The 25,083-nt window shown below is 37.0% G+C and overlaps 1 protein-coding gene across 3 annotated transcripts; it reads left to right on the top strand.

Moving 5' to 3' along the window:
* Window positions 1-1,370: 1,370 nt before the first annotated feature.
* SLC25A46 (solute carrier family 25 member 46) lies at window positions 1,371-24,542 on the top strand. Of its 3 annotated transcripts, none has more exons than XM_044916799.1 (8): window positions 1,371-1,380; window positions 5,215-5,257; window positions 6,641-6,698; window positions 9,035-9,112; window positions 9,544-9,644; window positions 16,576-16,632; window positions 17,859-17,916; window positions 21,433-24,542. In XM_044916799.1, the coding sequence occupies exons 1-8, from the start codon at window positions 1,371-1,373 to the stop codon at window positions 22,009-22,011; spliced, it is 984 nt and encodes a 327-aa protein (XP_044772734.1). In that variant the 3' UTR covers window positions 22,012-24,542. The 3 variants fall into 3 exon arrangements, with proteins under 3 accessions (XP_044772734.1, XP_021554681.1, XP_044772733.1); XM_021699006.1 differs by lacking the exon at window positions 1,371-1,380 and adding an exon at window positions 2,155-2,536; XM_044916798.1 differs by lacking the exon at window positions 1,371-1,380 and adding an exon at window positions 2,155-2,536 and having other exon boundaries at window positions 21,676-24,542.
* Window positions 24,543-25,083: the final 541 nt, after the last annotated feature.

Here is a 25,083-nt window from a genome sequence, read left to right on the forward strand (position 1 = left end):
GCTTAGAACATTAACTGTACAGAGGGTAGGTTCTCCATAAACATACTTTGCTTAAAGGACCATATAGAGGAATCATTTTAATTAATAATTAATGGATAATTACTTGATATTTAGTATCCTGACAATTTTTCCTGTTATGAGCGATTGTCATGAACATATGCATAAGTAAATATATATACCCTATATTTGTTTCCTAAGATTTAGAAGTCAAAAGATTACCATTTTTACGGTTTTTTAGACATATTGCTAAACAGCCCTCCAAGAAAAAGTTGTTATATTTTATGCCACTCTAGAAATGAATGACAGCTACTTTCTTCTCACATTGCATGACAATGTACATTTTCCCTTCTAAACATTGTCATTTAAATAGGGGAAAGATAGCTATTAAGTTTTCCTTTCTTCAATTACTGGAGGGCAGACATTTTTTCATATAACTATTATCCACTTGCATTTCTTTTTTTACAACTTGCCTCTTCATCTTCTTTGCTTATATTTCTACTGATATACCCTTACTCATTGCTAAGAGCTTTTTTACAATAAAGTGACTCATTGTCCTTATGTTAAAATGTAATTTTTTTCCAGTTTGTGATTTTTCTTCCAATTTTGATTACTATGTTTTCCCCCTTTTATTTGCATATAGAAATTTAAATTTTATATGGTCAAATTGATTAGTCTTTCCATACATGGTTTTTGACTTTTCTGTCATTTAGAAAGTTTGCCAATTGACTATTTGAAAAATAATCACCTATTATTTTCTCCCAATATTCAATCTTTTTAAAATTAAAGAAAAAATACAATTTATTGCAGCTGGAATTTATGTGGGGGTGAGCTGTGAGGAGGGGCTGTTATTGTTTCCTCCCCTCAACTGGCTACCCAGCTGTCCTTCTTTTACTAATTCATCTTTTCTTCATTGATATTGATATGAAATTGTGAGACGTTATTGTTTTTATATTAAAAGTGCACACACACAGGTCTTTTTCTTCTTTTAAGAAACAAGTTTTGGACCTGAGCCAAATGTATCTTTAATTCAATCATTTCTAAGGAACAGAGAAATATTTTGTGTTGCCATGCTCAGCAATTAATTTGATATTAGTTGCCCAGTAATTTAGTATTAGTACTTGAGTAATACTAGATACACTTACTAAGGGAGAGACTCGATACAATTGCCTAAGCCACATATCAACCCAGTGAATGAAGTTACCACTTTAAAGAAAGGGTCGCGTCTGGAAGATTAAGAAAGTGCGTCAAGATTCTCTTCTGAAAGCCCTCAGAATCCTGGGCGTCCAGTGAAGAAGGGACACAGGAAGAATCCATGGAAGCCTCGATCAGATCTAGGGAGAGCTACTTTGCCCAAAGAGCCCATGGAGCTGATGAAAACAGGTAGTAGAGGACTCTGTTCAGAAGTCCTCTTTATTGTCCAACTAGGGTCTCAATCTTGGACAGTATCACTGCGCTTTAAATGACACTAGGTGATTTAGATGCACCAGAAAGAAAAAAAAAAAGAAAGAAAACTATTTACAATTGTTTTGTAGCCTTAGAAAAGCAAAATGCTGAATTCCTAAACCCTGAGAGTTTATATTCGTGGGGGAGCGGAGGGGAAGAGGAAGTTTTCTCCACCGACGGTCTTTTGTAATGCTTGCTTTAGCTGTTCATAGGTACCTTTGCGTTCACTGGGCAGAACCAGCTCTCTCAATAGATCCTAGCTAAAACTCTAGGAGCGGGAGGCAAAGCTAGAGAGACGTTACCAACACCCCTCAACTCTAACGTCTAATAGCTCCCTTGCAGCGGGCGAGACACTAGACCAGTGAGGATAAGAGAAGACCTAGATCTGAGGCCTTTGGGTGCAGCTGGACATTTCTGGCTGAGATAGTGAGTCAGCTCCACCGACGCGTTAGGTCCCTCGATAAAACGTCTTTATTCGACCTCCGCTTATCCAGGCTGTCCCTCCCACCCCGGTTCCCTTGGCATCTCTTTGGTACAATGTTCCATTAACCCTACAGTCCTTTTCCCACCTCCTCCAAACAGCGGCTTGGCCCTAGGTTACCGCCGCGACTCCTTAGCAACTCTCTCTCGCCAGACCGCCGGAAAAGGCTACGATCACGTGCTCGTCGAACTTCCGGGTTTGCAACGTGACTTCCGGTTGTCAGATTTCCCCGGACGCGGCGGGGGCCTGGAAGAAGCCGTGTGGCCGTAGGTCGCGGTGGCCCCGGTGGTGGTGAGCTCCGGGTGGGCTCGCGTCATCCTACCCCGTCTGCGATGCATCCGCGGCGCCCGGACGGATTCGACGGCTTGGGCTATCGGGGCGGTGCCCGGGATGAGCAGGGTTTTGGCGGCGCTTTCCCTGCAAGGTCCTTCACCTCCGCGTCGGACCTGAGCCACTGGGTGACCACCCCCCCAGACATCCCCGGTAGCCGCAACCTGCACTGGGGCGAAAAGAGCCCGCCCTACGGCGTGCCCGGCCCCTCCACCCCGCTCGAGGGCCCCGCGGAGGAACCGTTTCCCGGCGGCGGCGGCGGCGTGCCGGGGCAGAGCACCGGTGAGGGACTTGGGTGCGAGACAGGGGTGGGTGGAGTGGCGGAGCCGCGACTCGCGGCCTGCAAACCGCGGAAGCCTCGCGGAGGGTCCCGCCTCCGGTGCCGCTGGACCTATCGCGCGCCACACCCTCTGCCCTCTTTCGTCCTCTGCCCCTGCAGCGGGCCTGCTCCCTCTCCCACTGCCTCTCACAAACCTTTCCTCGGGATCACCTCCGGAAAAGACACCTGCCTTAGCGCTGGGCTGCGTGGTAGGAGTTTCGAAGGGTTTTGGTGTATTACATCCCATGGCCTAAATCAAGAAAGAAGGAAATTGGATTATTTACTGTTTATTGGGAAGAATTATGTGAACAATACCTAGTTCACTGACACCTTTATTGCCTTGAATTAATAATGGTAGCTTTGTGTTCCCCATTGGCAGACTTGGGTTCAAACCTGGCTCTACCACTCTCAAAAGCTGAGACATTTTCTTAACCTCTGTGAGCCTTCCGTTTTCTCACCTTTAAGGTGGATAGAAGAATAATTTATAGAGTTTATTAAGTGTTAAATAAAACGAGGTGTAAGTAATGCTTAGTATAGTATGGAGCACATAGTAAGCTAAAAAATACGTTTCCTTCCTTTTCTCCTAATTATAGGAATTGTGTCTGTTTTCTAGTTTCTCAGACTACCCCTCTATTTTCCCATCTCCTGCTTTCCTATTTCTTACCTAAAAACTCCACTAAGGAGTAAAAAACACTGAGACAATGTCAAGACTTTGGAATCAAGACATAATTATTCTCTGTAGGATGTCAGAAGACTTATATTTTAATTGCAACACTGTGATCTAAATATTCTCAACTTTTTTATTCATAAAATGGAAATATCACTGCCTCTTCCCATTTTGAAATCATTAGAATGATAGACTAGACTGTTAAGTACTAAGTATATTCTAGGTATGTTCATTCTCATTTCTTTATTTTGACTTGGAAGTACAATAATTTTTATTTGATTTGAGTTAACTGGGAGGAATAGACTTTAAATATCACCTAAGAGCAAATGAGGATGTGGAGGAACATCTTACTTGCACAGTGTCATACAGTTTGCTTTTTCACCCTCTCTAGTTTTCTTTCTGTAGGTCCCAAAAGAGTACTGGAAAGTTATAAAATAATTCAGATGCATAATATGGTTGGTACCACAGTTAACTTCTTAGTAAAGCTGATATTTTTATCTTTTTATAATTTATGCTTTAATGGTTAAAATGAGGAGGAACTCTTAATAAAACCAGGGGGGGTGTTTTGCAGCAGTTAAGAGGCTGGCAATGGTAATTTTGCAAGGAGAATTGAAGACTGAGAGACTTAGACAGTTAACTTACACAGTTAATAAACCTTTCTAATGCTTTCCAGAAAATATCAGCAGCATATTTTCTGTTAATATTGGGATGATCAGTACACGCAAAAAGGGAAACGCTGAAAGGAGGAAAGTATCTTAATGGGCAAAAGAAGCTTCTATCTGGCTTGTACATTTTTCAAGGCAAGAGTTAACAAAATAGTTTCCCCAAAGACATGTTTACAAGGCCTTATTCTGACTGTAAGGAAATAGTGACAGCGTTGCTTCATTTGAAAGAGCAGAGACGAGAGAGAGAAAAGTTATCCCTTGTGAATATTGTATTATAGTAGAAATTTAATGTCTGGTCCCCTGAGGTTGTGGTATTTCACCATCATGATTTTGAGATTTTTAGCCAAGGAGAAATTTTTTTGTTTGTTTGGACATATGCATAGGAATGTTTCCAGCTGTAAACTTTTCTAATAAGACAACAGAAATGCCATCAGCAGTAGCACATATGTACCCAATAGCCTCTCACGGGGATCTAACTAAGCAGTTATTCTCGAAATATTTAAAACTTGGGGGTGCCTGGGTGGCTCAATCGTTAAGCATCTGCCTTCGCTCAGGTCATGATCCCAGGGTCCTGGGATCGAGCCCCGCATCAGGCTCTCTGCTCAGCGGGAAGCCTGCTTCTCCCTCTCCCACTCCCCCTGCTTGTGTTCCCTCTCTTGCTGTCTCTCTCTCTGTCAAATAAATAAAATCTTTAAAAAAAAATAAAAAATAGATATTTAAAACTTGGCAAGAGAGAAGACGAGAGCCTCATTTAACCATTTTGATTACCCTAAGTACTCTTTCAATTTAATAATTTTGAGGTGTCTTACTTGCAACTGTTGGTTTAACATAGATGCTTTTCACCAATAACAGCAAATGACTAATTTTACAAGATAGGAGGTGAAGTTGTTGGTATAATACCAGTCAGAGCCTTCTATCGAAAAAAATTTAAATTGTTTGTAGTTAGAAGTTGAAAAATGGTAATCCTTAGATTCTACCTGCAGACATGTTTGATTTTGCCCGCACAGTGTTGTAATGCTTTTTAAAATAGTTGCCAGTATTTTAAAATTGGAAGATATTATGTAAAAATGACAATATCTCTTGAGAAAAATAACAGTTTAGAAACCTTCGTCCCACAGTCCCACATGTCAACAGTGAATTGGAGCTGAAGAGCAGGTCTGCCTTACAACTTCCCACAACTTCCCTGGCCCATATGAGAATTTGACTTTGGGACCTAGAATTTAAATAAATATCACGTTAATAAAAGAAAAAAATATTTTACAGTAAACCTAAATATTGGTTATAAGTAATCTTATTTCTTCTGTTTTAGAGCAGTTGAATAGATTTGCTGGATTTGGTATTGGCCTTGCAAGGTAATGTTTTTTCCTAAAGATTTTTAATTTAAGTTTTTATTTAAAGTGTTTTATTCAGTGTGTTTTAATGTAAAATGTTAAATGATTAGTATTGCTTCCTTTAGATTGAGTCTTTGGAGCAGATTAAATGTTGAATACTATTTTGCAGAAAAAGTTATTTAAAATCTATAACTTGATTTTTTTCAAGTAAGGACAGAGAATAGTCATTCGATTTTATAATAACAAAATAATTTTGTAAGTTATATTTAAACAACTTTCATGTGTCTATCCAAAAAATCTGATCTAATCTCCCCCTCCAAGAGAAAATAATTTTGCATTGAACCTTTCCCCAAACATTCTAATTATAATATGATATTTAGCAACATAGAGTCTGGGTTTTGCTTACAATCAGCATTTAATGAACACTATTTTTTTTTATTTTAAATGATCATTTCGTGGAAGAAAAACCTCCAATCTTGATTATGTGATCTCTAGTGAATGTTATTTCAAATACATCAGAATTGCACAAAGGGTTACATTGCATTGCCAGGATAACTCATTATTTTAAAATTTTAATTAAAAAAAATATTATTTGCATAATTAAACCTGAAAGTGTTAATGTAAATAGGAACAAAATTGTGTTTTAAGATTTTCCTTCTGCTAGAGTAATTTTTCTTTAGCCTCACTGTTTATACTTCAAGCTGTTGTTCATTTGATATATTATTTATATATGTGTGTGTGTGTGCGCTACATGCACTCACGCTCGTGCATCTGTCACTGTTAGTATGTAAGCCCACAGTTGTAATTATTTTGTAGGGAATGCTTTCAGAAGAAATATTTGATACCTAAAATAGTAGTCAGTTAATATTTATTAAAATCCCTATAACTTAAATGCAATGTACATCAAAACTAAAATTTATAGAAGGTGGTTCATGAAGGAACTGATGATAGGAACTTTGTTCATAGGACATCTTCTGAAAGGAACTTTGTTCATAGGACATCTTCTGAAAGAAATGGAAAGGAGATTTAAGTTGTCTAGGAAAAGAGTTTCCCGTATCAGGCATATGCAGATGTAGTTTCATCTTTCGACTATATGTATTACTATTTTATGTTATTTCCCTTGCTTACCAGTTTGCAGATCTGGCTTTAATTCTTTTCATATTGAATTTTGTTATTGGTAGAATGATTTGCAAACATGTCCAGACAATTTTTTGGTTTTTTACTATTAGAATGGGAAACATAAAATAGTGCATGATTCTTCAAGCAAGAATAATTTCAGATACATATATGTTGTTTTGGCTATTATATGTTTATACATGTATATACATACACACCAAAAAAATTATATAGAGAGAGTTAGTTCATATATTATTATATATATATATATAAATTATTCTTTTATAGTCTCTTTACAGAAAATGTACTGGCACATCCTTGCATTGTTCTACGCCGCCAATGTCAGGTAAATGAACTTTTCTGTGACCTTCTAAACAATAATCCTGACTCGGATTTAAAATACAGAACTCAGATAAATGGCTGAAACTGTGTAACCATTATTTCATGTGAAATGTACCAGAATCTGCAATATATAAGTCTCAAACTTTTGGTCTTGAAAACTCTTTAAGTGGTAAAAATTGGTTTTGAAAGAAGAAGGTCTAAACTTATACACATAATGTATTAAAAATTGAGTATTTTATATCTTTTCAGATAATTGGCAGGTTTTCTTCTTTGTTACTATACCAAAACTTAATAAGTAGTAATATATTAAAGGTTATTTGCAATGAGAAATCTCAAATCATGTGACTTAACTTCTTATACTCTGTTACATTAAAATCTTTTGATCTATACTGTATGTCAAATTGGTTTTTTTATCCATGTATGATTCTGTAACATCATGTGTTGATTATTTGAAGAATACTGGGACACCTAGGTAGCTCAGTCGGTTAGGTGTCTGCCTTGGGCTCAGGTTATGATGTCCCCTGGGATCAAGTCCCACACTGGGCTCCTTGCTCAGCAGGGAGCCTGCTTTTCGCTCTGCCTGCCACTCTCCTTGCTTGTGCTAGCTCTCTCTCTCTCTCTGACAAATAAATAAATCTTAAAAAAAAAAAAGAAATATATTGATTTACTGAGTTCTGTAGATCTTCTAAATGTTAAGACATTTGATTATACAATATTTTTAAAAATTGTCATTAAATCACTACCAATCCCACCAGAAAAGTGTTTCAGTATTGGTAAGTTCTTCATGGTAGATGCAGTTTTTTCAGAATTCTAATTTTTGTTTGTAAAGTCAGATTTATCATTGGCATCACATAGTGCCAGTTTTTTTTTTCCCTTTAATCAATAGACTCACTTTGTTCATTTTTTTTTTTTTTAAGATTTAGTTATTTATTTTAGAGAGTGAAAGAGAGTGGGGGGAGGGGCGGAGGGAGTGGAAAGAGAGACTTTCAAGCGGACTCCCTGCTGAGTGCAGAGTCTAATGTGGGGCTCAATCCCAGGACCCATGAGATGACCTGAGCTAAAATCTAGAGTCGAACGCTTAACCAACTGAGCCACCCAGACTTTCTCAAGTGTTAATAACTATAGTCTGGCAGTCAGTTTTTGCAGAAGAAATGGTGTTCCATGAAAAAAGTGGCTAGTTCAGCTTGCAACTCCATCACACAAGTGCTTTTCCTTACAACAGCTATCTTCCATTATGCAACACACAGAATATTAATTAGAAAAATGTATACTTAAAAATCAAGATTTTATAAAATTAATGTATTTTACTGTTTCACCAAGGACATTCTTCAGTGAAAGTAGCTTTTCCTCCTTCCAAGTGAGTAGGATAAAGAATATCATATGTACAAAAATACAGTTTGCTGCCAACTGTCTTGATTCATGCTAAGGAGTTAGCAACTTTAGCCACCATTGTTTTATGCTATTATTGAAAATGTCAACACAATAAAAAAGACAAATGATGCCTTAGTATCATTAAGAAAATAATTTTAAACTTGTAGATCCCCTGAAAGGCCGCATGGGTTAATTTGACAACACTGGTAAAAACTCCCATAATCTAACTTAATCTTCTTTGAAAATAGAGTTAGAAAGATATAAATAATTACAAATTAAGCTGTTCATGCTTAGCACCAAAAAAAAAAAAAGTCATTAAGAGCAAGGACAGTGTATATACCCTAGAACAGTGGATTTCAGACATATATTTTACAATGTGACAGTATCACATTGTGATCCAGTGTATCTATCTATATGAGTTACTTAAATGTTTTATGAAATAATGGCATTAGAATGTGTGATGCATTCTGATACTTTCTTTTTTGTTATTTTACTTAATAAGGGTTGGTTCTCACCCCCTTTACTGATTTCATAATTTACCAATTGTTTATAGCTCACAATGTGAAAAATGCTTGGTATTGAGAGACCTGAATCTCCTAGTCCCGGAGTTCTTCAATGGTTCCTGTTTGTTCAATGGCATGAATGTTTTGCTACACCAAATGTAATTCTAGTGTTCATGGAAACATAAATATCAAACAGCATGGCCTTCTTTATTATATATTCTGCATTACTGTGTATATTGTGCATTGGTTTTCTGTGTTGTATATACATACAACCATATATCCCGTACTTTTAATAAGTTATTTAAATGTACTTTTAATAGTAGTAAATTTGTTTATGAGTAATTTCTGATGACTTTAGAATTGAACTTTTGTTTATGCTGTGACTCCTTTGTATATCTTTCAATGGCCTTGTTATTTCTTGATAAAACAATAACAAAAAATAATTACAACATAATATCTTTTATAGGTTAATTATCATGCTCGGCATTACCATCTCACTCCATTTACAGTCATCAATATTATGTACAGCTTCAACAAAACTCAGGTGAGAATTAGTCTGTAGGTTCTGTTAAAATTATTTATAGCATAAGTACCATTTGGTCTTAGTAGTAATTAAAGCAAGAGCAATTCCTTTTAATTTAGTTAATAAAAATATTTTAATGCTTGTTCTAAAACTAATGTAACATGGTAATGACATTTTTTGATGTCACTGAATAATCAATGTATTCACATCTTTGCCAAAATTAATTAAATATCAGGGATATTTAATCAATATTAGAGATTTAGTTAACGTAGGCCACTTGACAAATAATAAAATGATAGGAATTAATGTAGTTGTAGTTCTGTACTAAAATGTCTTACAATAATGCCTTATTGGAAAATATCAGTAAATTTAATATCAAATTTTATTAAGACCTTTTCTGTGTTTCTTATTTAGGCATTAATAGCAATAACAATAAATTTTGTTCATTTTAGGGACCAAGGGCCCTTTGGAAAGGAATGGGAAGTACATTTATTGTCCAGGGAGTCACACTTGGAGCAGAGGGAATAATAAGTGAATTCACACCTTTACCAAGGTACCTTCTTGGCATCTTTTCAATATTAGCTTTGTATTAAATTTTAACAAAATATGATAGTTTCTAAAAATACCGTGACTTTGAAAACTTGCCTGACGTAGCTAAGAGAAGAAACAGAGACTAAAATTAGTTATATTTTATTGAATTAGTATGTGATAAAGAAAATGCTTCCTGGCCTAGTATCTATTGAGATAGGTCTTTCAGCTCCTACTGCTATGTTTCAGCAACTGTCTACTAAGGAACAAATATGAGTTGGGTGAAGGAGACACATGTAAGCAAATTATAGTAGTGCATCAAGATTAGTGCTATAGTTAAACAAACCCCTTTCAGTGCCCAGAGGACATTTTGCATGAAGTTATTGGCAAAGGTTTCAAAAAAGAACTGAAATTTGAGCTATATCTTGAATTATGAGTAGGAATTGACTTGGCAGAGAAGGAGAGCATTCCAAGTAGAAGTGACAGCATGCCCAATTTTATGGCGATTGGAAGGTCTGGGTAATAAATGTCTTGTGCTTGGAATATTGGGCATTTATGGAGTGGAATAATAGAAAAAGAGGCTGAGGTGCTAGATTGAAGCATGGTCATGCCTTTGTAAGGGACTTGGGTTTATTCTCTATGGAGTTGGGAATCTAAGGTGTTTGTTTCAATATATAGGTTCTTTGATCAAGGATTTACTCAAGTGGCAGTATAAAATAAAAAATTAGACAGTTGTAGCCAGAGACTTGTGGAGAACTGTTATAATAATCTAGGCCAGATTGAGAGGGATCCGAAGTGTGGGATAGAACAGAAAGGGATAGACATTTCTGAAATCTAACAAATAATTGGTGATAGATTGGGGATCAGGGGATGGGAGAGAATTTTCATCAGTGATAGATTTCTAGACTGGAGAGTACAAGAAGAAGAATAAGTTGGAGTGGGAAAGAAGATGAGGAATTTAACTTTCAATAGATAAAGTTTGAGTTTCCTGCAGGACATCTAGGAGGACATGTCTAATATGTGGTTGGCCCCATGGATTGGGGGGTCTTAGAAAAAATTTGAAGCTGGAGACATAGCCTTGAATGTTCTGGCATAAAAGTAGCAGTTGAAGCATTAGGATGGATGAATTTCCCTCAGGAGAAAGTGTACACTAAACGACAGAAAGTGGACCAAGGACAGTATCCTTGGTGATGTGTGAAGGCACATGTGTATGCCGTGTGTGTATGTGGATGTGTACGAGGTAGGAGAGGTAGTTGAGGGCAGTTGTCAGAGATACAAAACCCATCAAACATAGTAGTAACCTAGGATAAAAGTGTCCTAGAAGCCAAGAGAAGAGAATTAGAATTGTAGATACATTTGGAGGGAGAGGGAAGAGAAATTAAGGAAACTTACTTCTGGGTCTGTTTTCTCTCTGAAATAGAATATAATGTCATTAGGTGAAAGAAGGATGAGCATTGGGGTCAAAGTAGAAAAGCATGAGAAGAATGATATACATTTGAGACAGTCACAGCTATGCATAACAGGAAGGGAACCTTACAAGGAGTATATATGAAAGGAACATTAATAGATAATAGTGGAAATCATAAATTTGTTTAGGTACTATTTGGCAGGACTCTGACTTTCTGTATCAATGCTATATTTCAGAGATAGCATCAAAGACTTTGAATGGTTTGTTAATCCAAAGTTGGTCCCCGGCAGAGTGAATTTTTTGGATTGACTAGGAAGTGAGGTAGTTGAAGGTACAGCCACCAGTGTCTCAGTCTTGGGATTCAGTCCTTACAGGGAATGAAATGAAGGGAGGAAAGACTGAAGTCAGGCTTTTTGCCAATGTGATTGCTCTCAAAGGACCTCATAGTCAGAGTTCTTTAACACAGCCTTACTAAATGTTAAAATCAAAACATTTGGCCAGCTAAAAGTTTCCCCTCTCATACTTAAAAAATCTGAATTTCTGCCCTTGGCTAACTTCATTCACCCTATGGCTTTTTGTTTCATAGGATAAGATCAGAGGTTAGTACTTGTTGTCAAATGTTCGTAAAATTCTCCCACAAACACAAAATTTTATAAAGATTTAATAAAATTCAGGAATTTCTATATAATGAAGTGTAAAGAATTCTGTAAATTTGCAGTCAGATTACTATTGGTCCTGGCTGTACCACTTTTTACTTCTGGAATTTCAGACAGGTCATGCTATTTCTTTAACACAGAGATGAAGTAGTAGTAGTAACTTTAAAGTAGTACTTTAAAGTAGTAACTTTAACTTAAGATTGAAGGGAAGGACAAAGAGGAATGGGAAGGCACAAAATTTCATTAAATTTTATTACCTTCCTTACTCTATGGACCTATAGATATGTCAATTTTATGGGTATATATTTTCTCTTGGTCATTTTGGGTCTTATTAAAGAAGGCACAAAAGGCTATCTTTGTTGTATTCTACTTGTATAATTTTTCAGATAAATCCCACTCATTAATTCACTTCCTGAGTACCTACTATGTGCTAGATCCTGTGCTGGAAATCATGTATACAGTGAGGAGAAGAAGCAAAAGGTACCTGTGACCATGAAACTTAGAAGCCAGTATAAGGGACATACATTAAGTAAAATAATCCCATTAATGAATAAATAATTTCAAATTGAAGGAAAAGAAAAGATTCTGTGAGATTATTAAAGGGTTAGGAATAGTGTCCCTAATAAAATAATATTTAAGCTGACATCTGGTGATTAGGCTCAGACCAGTTTGTGTGAAGACAGTGTTGCAAGGGTAACTTGGGACTTGGAGAATTCAGGTAACTGAGAGAAGGCTCATATGGCTGAATCTCAGAGAGCAAGAGGGAGAGCGTGTGACAGAATGCTGAAGAGATAGGTGAGAGCCAGGTTGATGCATGGCCTTGTAGGCCACTCTGAAGATACTGAAGAGGGGATGACGTGATCAGATTCATGTTTTTTAAAGGGTCATTGTAAATGGAGATGAGAAGATTGCAGGAGGACCAAAGTGTCTAAGAGGACACATGTTCATATGCTATAATAGTCATCTAGGCGACAAGTAATGGTAGCTAGGACCAGGGTGGCATCTCTTGAGATGGATCTAAGTGGACTCTTTTGAAATGTATTTAGGTAAAACTGATGGTATTTAGTGATGGACTAGGGATGGTGGATGATTGAGGAGGAGCTGTTGTGGAGGCTCAGACCAGGTTGTGTGAAGACAAACTGGATTTTGGCTTATGTAACTAGATGTCAAATAAAGCCATTCTCTGAAGTACCGTGTAAACTTTTTTTAAAAATCTGTTTTTGGGCAGGGTTGACCTTTCTTGGGGAAAAGCAAAGTCATAGCAGGCAAGGCAGCAAAGCAGTAACCCAAAGTGATTCACAAAAGTTACCACCTGAGGAGAATGAGCTTGGGGGTCTCCTAGACTGAGGTTCCTTAATTCCACAGCAATCACTAGGTAGAACAGGTGAGACAGTATGGATTCGCCAATATTTAGATTTTTATATTCATTTTGATCACATCTGGGAGAAAAAGAGCAAGTCTGTAGTGCCCATGAAGTCACCAAGCTTAGAGTTTTACAGTATTACTACTTAAAAAAAAAAAAAAAAAGTATATAACCCAAGATCATCATCTGTGATCTCTTTCTTTATCTAGTGCCCAGGTCCCTCCCCAGTCCTTCCCCAAGTCTTCTCCCAGGTAGAGTGAGTGAGACTATGTATACCCTTTACTTTCATATGTTATTTCTCATATTAACATAAGGAGAACCTGTAGTCAAGGCTACCTGTCTGTTTCAGTCTCTCACAAAACCCATTTGGTTGACCTTCAACTTCATTTGATGCATCTCACATTTGTAGTTGTACCAATATAAACATCTTACAGTTTCTCCTCATGTTGTCTGTTTCTCCTAACTGCTCTTCTGAATTCACTGACTTTGAACATATTCTATTTTAAACACAATGAAATCTTTCTCTAGTTCAGTAGATTTCCTTTCTGATTAATAGTTACTAAGTAGGGACCAATAAAAGAGTCTGAGAGTAGGAAAGAAAGATCATTTGCTTGATTTTGGACAAGTTCATTTTTAGATGAGTTTTGCCGTGTCCAGGTAGAGTTGTCACGAGACAGATGATATACATGGTTGACATACAGAGAAATCTAAACTGAAGCTAATGGATTTGGGAGGTTTTGAAAGCATCATCTTGGATAATATTGCATCAGGAAGGAACATAACATAAAGTAAGAAGAGGGGTTGAGCCTTTAGGAAACCTAGAATAGGTGTCTGGGTTAAGAAAATCCTCCTACAAAGGAGTCAAAAGTAGAGACTAGAGGGGAGGGGGACAATCCAGAAGAGTATGAGATAGTGGAATACAAGGGCAGAGAAGCTGAGGGCGTGATGGCTGTTGAAGGGGAAATAAGGTATATCCAGCTCCCAGTGCTCATCACAAGTGCCTTCCTTAATACCCAGCACCCACTGAACCCATCCCTCTGCCCACCTTCCCTCCAGTAACCCTCAGACTTAAAAGTGTCCATTGGATATAGACATAGAGGTCATGGGGACCTTGGCAAGAGTTGTTTTTTAGAAAATTGGGGTAGAAGCCAATTTGGAGTGGGTTCAGAGGTGAATGAGCAGTTAGGACATGGAAATAGCAAGTTTAGAAAGTTGGCTCTGCAGAGGAAAGATGAAGAGAAGTAGCTGGAAGATGGGTTTGGTTGAGGGAATATTTTTTTAGGAGGGCAGCTATCTGAACATGTGAAAATGGGAGATAATGATAAGTAAAGACTGTTTAAAAATAGAGTTACTTAAAAATTCTATTGCTTTTTTGTGTATTGATTATGCATGGAAGCATGTATATCAATCTGTCAAATAGAGAACTATTTTAAGAAAAAGCAAGTCATTTCTCTTAAATTTGTTGTTCTTTTTCAAGGACAGGTTTTGCTTGTGAAAATAGTTAAATATATTTACCCATCTTTTAGTATTTGATAAATATGAAGAGGTTTGATCACAAGTAGATTTTTATACTACTCTCTTCCCTAAAGCATTTCTGTGTGCTAATTGAAATTTCTAGAGCTGTGGCAATAAGTTTTACCCACAGATAGAGATACAAGGAAGAGAGTCTCATTTTTTTTTAAACGATTCTAAATTTCATTTTCCCACTTTTAATAATCTTACTGCTACTAAGAATTGGCAGTAGTAATTAGTATTGTATTCAAAGGCAAAGTTACCCAGTCCTTACAGAAATACTGATCACAGACCGTTTGTCTCTAATGTTAATGATGATTTCATCCTTAAAATCACTGTCATAATGCCCTGTGATAATACTCTCTGGGGCCTTGATAAGAGTAACAGCAGTACCCAGATGATTTGCAAATCATGTAGCATATATTGTTTTAGAATCAGAAAGTCACTGTCAAAAAGATGGGAAGCCTAATCTTTTTTATACTTTTCATCCAAATCATTGGTGGTCATTTCAGCTATATTTTTCTGTGGTTGTTCAGGCCTAAAATAGTAGTCTTAGTATTAATTTAATCAGAATGTGACCCCGAAGGCTCTCTAAGGTCTTATTGATTACAGGTGGTTGCTCTGTTGTCTGAAAGTTTCTCTGCAGATCTTTCATTCTCTTAGAAAGTCCGCATACCATTCATGTTGTAATTGTACTGAGTTTGTTTTTAGAGGACTTATGAGTGAGTATTTTTTGTACCTTTTTAGTAGAAAATAAATTTATTCCTTGCCTCCTTAGGTTTGTCATATTCTCTCATTTCAAATTGAAGATGCTTTCTCAGCTTCCTGCTGGGGCCGTGGTGCACTTCACACTTCCCTCTTGCTGCTCTTTGGCCTCTCTCTCCCTTCTCCCTCTTCTCCCGCCCCTTCCACCCCTCTCTCTGCCTTCTCAGTTTATTCTGCCTCCTCATTTACTTTCCCTTTTGCTCTCTCTCCATTCTCTTTTCTCCTTTCTGACTTCTCTCTTGGTACAACTTTCTCCTCTTGTGTTTCTGCAGCTTACCTCTCTTCTTTTTCTCCTCTCTTTTCTGGTTTCTGAGGGTGACCTCAGCAGCAGGAAGCACAGGGTGCAAGACCTTGGTCTCAGCCCTGGCGCTTTGCCTGTCACCTGAACATGTCCCTGTGGGTCTTCTGACCTTCCTTCTCTAAGTGAAGCAGATTGGGCCATCCCTGCTCCGCTTACCTCACAGGATGCCGTCCGGTGTCAAATGGGATGAGAGGCAGTGCAGACAGGGGACACAGACTTCCAAGTCCCAGACACCAGGGTTGAGGACGCAGTTCCGCCACTAACTAGTTGTATGGCTTTGGGTACATTATGAACCCCTCTCTCAGCCTATTTCCTCATCTGTGAAATGGCGATAACAAAGTCATTGTGAGGGTTAGAAATAACTCCTGCAAAGCACTTTGCACCATGCCTGGCCTTGTAAGTGCTCAGAAAGATACCAGAATATAATAAAGGTTACACAGTTAACGTCATCATAATGAGGGAAGGCACTTTGGAAATTTGGTGCTACGCAAATGTCATGTGTCATTCATTCTGCATTACAGTTACTGAATTTTGTTTTGTTTTTAAATTCTTATCCTTTTTCATGCTTTTTCTTCCTTTATCCTATTCCTTGTTTCCCTTTCCCCTCCCCAACTATTCTTTCTTCCTCAACCCTTCATTTTTATATCTCCTTCTTGAAGTTTTCATGTTCCTCCTTTAAGTTTTAAGTTTTTCATAATTAGTGGTAGCTCTTCCTCTTCTGTCAGCCCCTTCTTTCAGCACACAGAAAAGCACTCAGTACGTTTTTTCTTTTTAAACCACCATAATTGTTTGAAGTGTGTCCCAGAAAAGAAAGTGTTCACCATTAGAATATATTTCTCCTATAGATTTTTTTTCTTAATTACAGTCGACTGATTACCTTTTTGAAAGTCGGGCTAATTCAAGATGTTGTAAATAACATGGCTTCTATTTTATCGAAATTTATTTTTTTAGGGAGATTTCACGTAAGTGGAATCCTAAACAAATAGGAGAACACCTTCTACTAAAATCGTAAGTATCAAAAGTGGCACTTACATTGAAAATTTGCATTAATTTTTATAGTGTTAGGACTGAAAAAAAATCTTAATACAGCAAAAAAAAATTAGGCCAATAAAATATTTGTGGGACTAGAACTTCAAAAGACGGTTAACGTAGAGTTTAGAAATAAAATCCTGAAATATATATGACCTTTAAAATAAATCTTTCTAATTTGAAAGGCTGAAATCACAACCTAATTTTCCTCTGTGTTCTTAGGAAGTTAGCAGAGGTCTTCAACTTGTTTAACCCGAATGCCAGAAAAATCATTTTATTATTAAGCAGAGACAAAACCTTATTTGTATAATGATGAGCAAACTCAAACCTTAGTGTTATTAAAATGTAGTCCTAAGGACACTTCGTGATTTTACGACACTGACCATTTTTGTAGATTAGAGTTTTACTCTTCACTTTTTAATTTTTTTTGAAGATTGTGAATTGGAAATCCCCCAGCTTGCTGGCTCCCTCTGTGGGACATTCCAGCACATTATTACTTAGTGATGTTCCATTCACCTTGAAAACTACTTCTTGCCAGGACCTGGCCCATAGGGTTAGGTAAGTCCCACCTTGATGTTATTTTAAATAACTATATTTTGCAGGCTTGCAAAGTTGGAATATTACTCTGGCTAATAGTGGTGATAGGAAACAACTTTGCAAAGCTGTACAATATTGTTTTTCAATAATAAAAGGGGACTTCACTCATCATTGAAGATTGGTTTAGCTCTGCTGGGTGGGAAATCTGGGAATGGATAATGATAATCAATAGGATAATAGTAGAGCAGTATACTTATTCAAATGTCGCTAAAAAAGGCAAACAGTGGAATGGATCCCTCATCCTAACTTTTAAATATCAGATTTATAGGCTACATTAGCTATATGCAGGTAGACAACAAGGTTACATTAGCTATGTGCAGGTTGGACAGTGAATCATAACCAAGCCTACATTTTACTGGTTTAAAAATCCATTTTCTTTGCAGCCTTTCTCTGTGTTATTATTAATACTTAAATTTTATCACAAACTGTTGAATAAGGCATCTTACAATACAGGTCTTCAGAGTATCAGGCTATAGATATTAATAGTTGAAAACCTTAAATATATTCAGGCTTGAATATAAATTATGCTGATATATTAAAGTAGATATTCAAACTTTAGTGGACCATGTTGTTTCAGTATACTAATAAAACTGTTTTAATTTCTACAGCCTCACTTACATGGTGGCAATGCCTTTTTATTCAGCAAGTCTAATTGAAACAGTACAGGTGAGCTACTTTTTATTGTCATTTTTTAGTTAAAAATATTTTTTTAAATATTCAGTATATTGTTTATATCAGATTCTGATTGTATACCAGAAAAATTTAAGACAGTATCCTTTTTTAAAATTTGTATCTCACAGATACCACAGATATCCCAAAGATTGTATACTAGGCACATTGCTGGTTGTGTATCTTTCCTTTGCAAACTTACTTCACACTTCTAGTTTTAATTTTTTTTATCCCTTCCATAGCCAGCTGTATTCTTCATTCAGCTATCTCAGAACCCAGCCAAGGACTTATCCTGAATACAAAGAATCTGTTTGGGTTTTTTTTTTCCCCCCAACTTTTTAAGCTGTTACATACAACTCAAATGCTTATGGCTTGTTGCCAGACAGTAAATTACTAATTACCTAAGCATAAAATAATGCTGGATAATCATCCCAGTAGTGAGCAGGTAGTCCCATAGGTAGTCTGTGAAACAGCCCTTGGGGCGCCTGGGTGGCTCAGTCAGTTAAGCGGCTGCCTTCAGGTCAGATCATGATTCCAGGCTCCTGGGATCAAGCCCCACATACATTGGGCTCCCTGCTCAGCAGGGAGACTGCTTCTCCCTCTGCCTCTGACCCTCCTCCCTGCTTGTGCTCTCTCTCTGTTTCAAATAAATAAATAAATAATTTTTAATAAATGATTTTAAATATGGCTTTTAAGGAATATTTGGTGCCATGGTGTGTTAAGTACTACGAAGCTAAAGCAGTCTCCTGTTAGCATCTTAGTGTTCTACCATTTCTAACCACATGGTGGCGCTTTAAGTACAGTGTATTAATGTACTTCTTGCCATACCATTCCTACACTTAAAACTGTAAAATGAAGATAGTTTTAACTTCTCATATACTCAAATCCAATTAATTGCACACCACCTATCTCCTGCCTCCAACACCAGATCCTCTAGCTTATTTCTTTTCTTCAGTACGTATGTGTTTCCTCTGTAAGAACCTTAGGGGATTAGCCTTTGCTTTTCTAATTACTCTTTTCCACTTAGTTGCTTTTCTGGCCTTATTGCTGATTATTTATTTATTTATTTATTTATTTATAATTAACTTGAGTTAACTGAAGTTAATGTTTTGCTATGCCAGTATCCTTTCCTCTCCCCTTGCATTTGGCATTGTGTCAAATGATACAACCTTTGTATAAGGCTGCAGTTTATGAAGTTACCACTCTGTGAGATATTCTCATTTGACAGATAAGGGGGAAAATAGCAGGAAGGTAGTTATTTAAAGAAAAAATAAGCAGTGTCATATAATGCGGAGAACAAGTTTTAGCTTTAGACAGACCCTTATCAAAATCACATTTCTCTACTTAAGTTTGATCGTGTGAGTAAACAAATGTCTTAACCTTTTAAATCTTAATTTTCTCATCCATAAGATGGGAATAGCATTTTAATAACAGTTATAAAAATTAGATGAGTTATTTATGTAAATTGCCCAGCTCACTATCAGTTAGTTTGGTTTTTTTACCCAATATCCAGCCCCTGTTTTTCCTTGCTCCAGATTCCACCTGCCGTCTCCTTTTGACCCTTTTGTCTATTTTCTAGAAGTCTTTCTATTACTTCTTAGAGTTTTTCTCTTTTGAGCATCTTCTTCTTTTAATAACCTCTTTGCCATCTCTTCCGCTGTCCTCCAAGGTGTAATCCTTGGCCCGCTCTGCTTTTTATCCTATATTAACCATCCTGAAGAACTCATTTACTCTTGTGAATCATTTTAACTCTCATCTCTATGTGAATTAAATCATCTTCCCCTCAAACTCAACTCATATAACAGTCTCATCTTATTACCCTGAAAATTAGCTTCCTTTTGAGCTGCTTCTCCTTTTCTGTTAGTGCTACTATTGATATCTGCCCCCAAAGACTCAAAAGTTTAGTTCTGATTTTTAGGAAAGTCTTGATTTTTATGTTTCTTTCATCCTTCATAACCAGTCAGTCATATGCCTTCTTAGTTGTAAATGCAGCAAGTATCTGAGATTTGTCTGTTTCTCCCCACTGATAGGCCATTCTCCTTTCTTTAGCACACACTCAGCTTACTACGTTATCTTCTTTCTTCCTACTTCGTTCATGTTCAGTGGTTTTTCTCCCCCTCTGGGAACTCAGATTTCCGAGAACACTTTTTCCCTTGAAAAATACACATTTATTTATAGATCTCCTGTAGGACAACTCCTGAAGCTCTTAAAAATGAGCTTACTGATGATCTGTTGTCTTCATTAAAAATCCATGATCTAGTTCCTGCATTTTAAAGTCACTCTCCACACTCATGCCATTGCTCTCGAGTTGCAATGTTTATATCCTTTTGCTGATCAAGAATCTGTGTTGACTCATAGTCCCTAATGTCAGTTGTAAAAAAAGGCAGGTATATTGTAGATGATAATGACTAACATTGAGTGAGTGTCTCTGGAAGCCAGGCCTGTTTTCATGTAATACTTGCAGCAACCCTGTGCATAAAAGGTAGGTGGGACTAATCCCATTTTTATAGAATGGTAAACTGACTCTTAGGAGAAGTAACTTGCCCAAGGTCACATAGCCAGTAAGTAATTGGTGGAGGCAGGGTTTAAACCTGTGCTTAAGAACTCTCAGCACTGGGCGCCTGGGTGGCTCAGTTGGTTAAGCGACTGCCTTCGGCTCAGGTCATAATCCCAGAGTCCTGGGATCGAGTTCCGCATCGGGCTCCCGGCTCAGCAGGAAGCCTGCTTCTCCCTCTCCCACTCCCCCTGCTTGTGTTCCTGCTCTCGCTGTCTCTGTCTCTGTCAAATAAATAAATAAAATCTTTAAAAAAAAAAAAAACTCTCAGCACTGTACAACCTCTTTAGGTGTCCAGTAGCTGTTGCTTTTCAAAATGAGTTCTAAGGAGCTTCTTGAGGGTAGGGGAACCGGGTGTGTCCTGTCCACATCTTCCCCCATTTCCCTTCCCAGTAAGAATAGCTCCTAGCTTCACTGCTGTCTGTTAGGAAATTTCATTTAAAAAAAAGAATCTAAGGGGGCGCCTGGGTGGCTCAGATGGTTAAGCGTCTGCCTTCGGCTCAGGTCATGATCCCAGGGTCCTGGGATCGAGTCCCGCATCGGGCTTCCTGCTCCTTGGGAGCCTGCTTCTCCCTCTGCCTCTCTCTCTCTCTCTCTCTCTCTCTCTGTCTCTCATGAATAAATAAATAAAATCTTTAAAAAAAAAAAAGAATCTAGGGGCACTCAGGTCATGATCCTGGAGTCCCAGGATCGAGTTCCGCTTCCGGCTCCCTGCTCAGCAGGGAGTCTGCTTCTTCTCTGACCCTCCCCCCATCTCGTGCTCTCTCTCTCAAATAAATAAAATCTTAAAAAAAAAAAAAAAGGAATCTAATGCCTAGATAACATTTGAAGTGTGCAAGCCATTGATACTTTCTCTCAGTAGAACTAAATTAGGATTTAAAAGGGACCTAAAAAGAGTGCTTTCTTTGGGCACGGTAAGCAAGTGTTAACTTTTACCTGTTTCATCATTTTTATTTCAGAGTGAGATCATCCGCGATAACACTGGAATTTTGGAATGTGTAAAAGAAGGAATTGGAAGAGTGATTGGCCTCGGAGTGCCTCACAGCAAACGACTGCTCCCACTTCTTTCCTTGATCTTCCCTACAGTGCTGCATGGGGTTCTTCATTACATCATCAGCTCAGTCATTCAGAAGTTTGTCCTCCTAATTCTAAAGAGAAAGACTTACAGTAGCCGTCTAGCTGAGAGCACTAGTCCGGTGCAGAGTATGTTGGATGCTTATTTTCCAGAACTTATTGCTAACTTTGCTGCCAGTCTTTGCTCTGATGTTATACTTTACCCATTGGAAACAGTTCTGCACCGCCTTCACATTCAAGGAACACGCACAATCATTGACAATACAGACCTTGGCTATGAAGTGCTTCCCATTAACACACAGTACGAGGGAATGAGAGACTGTATCAATACCATAAGGCAGGAGGAAGGAGTGCTCGGTTTTTATAAGGGGTTTGGTGCTGTTATAATACAGTACACACTGCATGCAGCTGTTCTACAGATTACTAGAATTATTTACTCCACCCTTCTTCAGAATAGTGTTTGAGGTTTAAGTTCCTGGTTAGTCTAAAAGACATAATCTGGATACTTTGTTATGAAATTATGAGGGATAAAAGTGAAATACTGGGGGGAAAATGGATTAGAAAGCAAAACTGGTAGAAAAAGCCCATGCTGATTATATTGACTCTTCATTTTTTAAAAGGCATAGGTACATATTTTGGATGAAAAGGGTTCCAAACTTGAAACCTCCATGAAAGAAACACTCACACATTGAATTCTAGCTAGTGTAGCACTCATGCTAAAAATGACCCTGGGCAGAAGGAAAAATTTGTCAGCAAACATAAAACAGAATTTCACAGAGCTGAATTTATTCCATCTGACTAATATTTGTTAGAAGTTTATTTCACCTTCTAGATTGATACTGCTATATCATCCTTCATATAGTATATATAGTATCAGTATAGTTTAAGTAAATCAGCTATGTCATCAGTGATAAAGATGAGAAGGACTAGATTTGGCCATGTGTAAGCAGGACTTGAAGAGTTTTAAATTGCATTGTCCCTGTATAACGTTTTAATGGCTGTATATTTATTATATAAAGCCATTTATGTACACACACGAAACTCAAAATTTCCTCCATCTCTACAAATTTTCCACTCTGAGATCAGCTTATTCCATAAGATGAAGTCATGTACTTTCTGCTTGAATATCAGAACAAAACATTAAAAGACAAGGTACCCAAAAGATTTAAAGTAAACAGCATATTTGTCCATATCCAAACCCAGCATTTCAATGCCAGCAACTGAAAATTCGTCATATGTTTATAAAGCTTGATTTGCTTACCTAGATACGTGAATCATCAGGCTGTCTTTAGAGCCAGCCACTCCTTATATAGAATAGAAAATAATCATGACAACTATTACTATTTCCACATTTACAAATTGTGTCCTGAAAGGAATGTGACTTGCCTTATATTTCTGAACGACTTGTCTTAGAGGAGACACAAATTGAAATTCACGTGAAAATATGTGCCTCTCGCCTTCCATATAGTCATTAAATAATGGCTTCAGTTTTTATTTTCTTCTAGTTTTTGTTTATAGTTTCATTCTCCAAACTAGATATACATAAAGGGAAAAACAAGTTTATCCTTATCACCTTTTATTTAAACTTGTTTGAATGAATAATGAAGAAAAAAATAAAAACCGTAAAGGAAGTTTGTCCTTGCTTTTTATGGATGAGGAAAAGAAGTAAATCTCAAAAATAATAAGCAAAAACATGGTTGTCAGTTTGTTTAAAAAAAAAAATTCTGCCTGTTCCTAAGTTGAAGTTGGTGGGTGAGGTTCTTTGTATAATAAAATAATAAGCATTTGACTGCTCCATCATTAAACATAACTAGAATTTCATTTCCTCACAGGAGTGATCACAGTTTTGTTACAAACCATTTAGCACACTGAAGTGCAGTGATTTTGCACTAGTGCTGTCCAACCTAAAACTGAGATTTACTTGCTAAATGTCAGCGAAACAGTCACTTTTTGTGATTAATAGTTTTAGAACCAAAAAATGGTATCTAAAAGGTGTCAAACCATACGTAAATAGCAACTCTGTCTATGATCTCGTGTGGTATGTTTGTGGTTTTTAAAAATCACTAAAATACACATGTTTTCCATTTTTAAATTCCACAAAGAGGGGAAAATAAAATTAAACACCACTGGTCACATGTATTTTCTGGTTAATCTTTTAGATCATGATTTACTTTGCCCTACCCATAAATTGTTTTCAATGCTTTTGAACTGCTAAGTAAATTTTTAGATGTTTATAATCTGTCCAACTTCCAATCATTTTTATTATAATCAAAGATTGTTTCAAATAAGAGTAAACTTCAGAAAATTTCAAGTTTCAGAAAATTTCTAGAAAAACAGCATCTGAATGGAATCAAGTATTTACTAATGAAAATCCATGAGATCCATCATGTAGTTAAAAATCAGTTATTTCAAGATTTTTGACAAAAATTAGTGTAAAGATTCAGTTATATAAATCTGTCTCATTATAGAATCATTACAAGATGGATAGTCTGAACCACACACAAGTAAGGTTGGTCTTTTGTCTCTTCAGAGACAGAATACAAATTAATATTAAAATTGGAGTGTGGCAAGTAAAATACTAATTATTCTTTACTGCCATTCCAAATTAGTTGAAGTATAAAAATCCTTAAAATTCAAGAACTTAGATGCTGGCCAAATATACTTAAATGAATTTAGAAAGAAATAAGTGTAATGCATATTAGGCACACTCTCCCTTTTAAAAATTGCTCTAGTTCCTTAGCATATATGTGCCAAAGTCAAATATCCATTGGCTACGTTTTTTAAGGTGATAATAGCTCAGAATATTTTTAATTCAGTATGATTAATAGTATCATGAATAAGATTCTATTAAAATGTTCCACAGGCCCAATGGTCCCCTTACATAAGCCAGCTTTTGGCCATGGGGCTGAAGTGTGATTTGTCGCTTTACATTGTAGGATTTCTTTTTTTTTTTTTTTTTTTAAAGATTTTATTTATTTATTTGACAGAGAGAGACACAGCGAGAGAGGGAATACAAGCAGGGGGAATGGGAGAGGAGAAGCAGGCTTCCTGCGGAGCAGGGAGCCCGATGTGGGGCTCGATGTGGGGCTCGATCCCAGGACCCTGGGATCATGACCTGAGCCAAAGGCAGACACTTAATGACTGAGCCACCCAGGCGCCCCTACATTGTAGGATTTCTTTCATCTGAGTCAGTATGAAAGTGATTGAGTTAAAAACTGAAAAACCTGGTAAATACTAAGTATGTTAAGTGAATTTATGAATTGATTTAGTACATTTGCACATAAATTTCTTTTCCCTGAGCTACCCTTCTCTATTTATGAGCCCTTGAAAATATAACCCCTAGGATTTTAAAATTTATTGAAGCCTCCAAACTCCCAGCACTAGATGTTATATATATGAAACAGTAAAAACAAACTGATTTCAAAATGACCAAGGTTTGGGGGATCTGATAACTCAGCCAATGTTTTCAGAAACAACTGGAGAGTGAAGAAATCTCGCTCACTTTTGCAAACATGCCGGACTACTCACAGCTGTCT

This window comes from Neomonachus schauinslandi, chromosome 7 (assembly GCF_002201575.2).
Source record: "Neomonachus schauinslandi chromosome 7, ASM220157v2, whole genome shotgun sequence".
In the NCBI taxonomy this organism is placed as follows: domain Eukaryota; kingdom Metazoa; phylum Chordata; class Mammalia; order Carnivora; family Phocidae; genus Neomonachus; species Neomonachus schauinslandi.

Bases quoted from the DNA above. Each gene is read 5' to 3' on its own strand.
- SLC25A46 (XM_021699006.1), top strand. From the start codon at position 2,257: ATGCATCCGCGGCGCCCGGACGGATTCGACGGCTTGGGCTATCGGGGC. The intron at 5,258-6,640 runs GTAATGTTTTTT...ATTCTTTTATAG, and splicing joins TTTGGTATTGGCCTTGCAAG to TCTCTTTACAGAAAATGTAC. The intron at 9,645-16,575 runs GTACCTTCTTGG...TTATTTTTTTAG, and splicing joins GAATTCACACCTTTACCAAG to GGAGATTTCACGTAAGTGGA.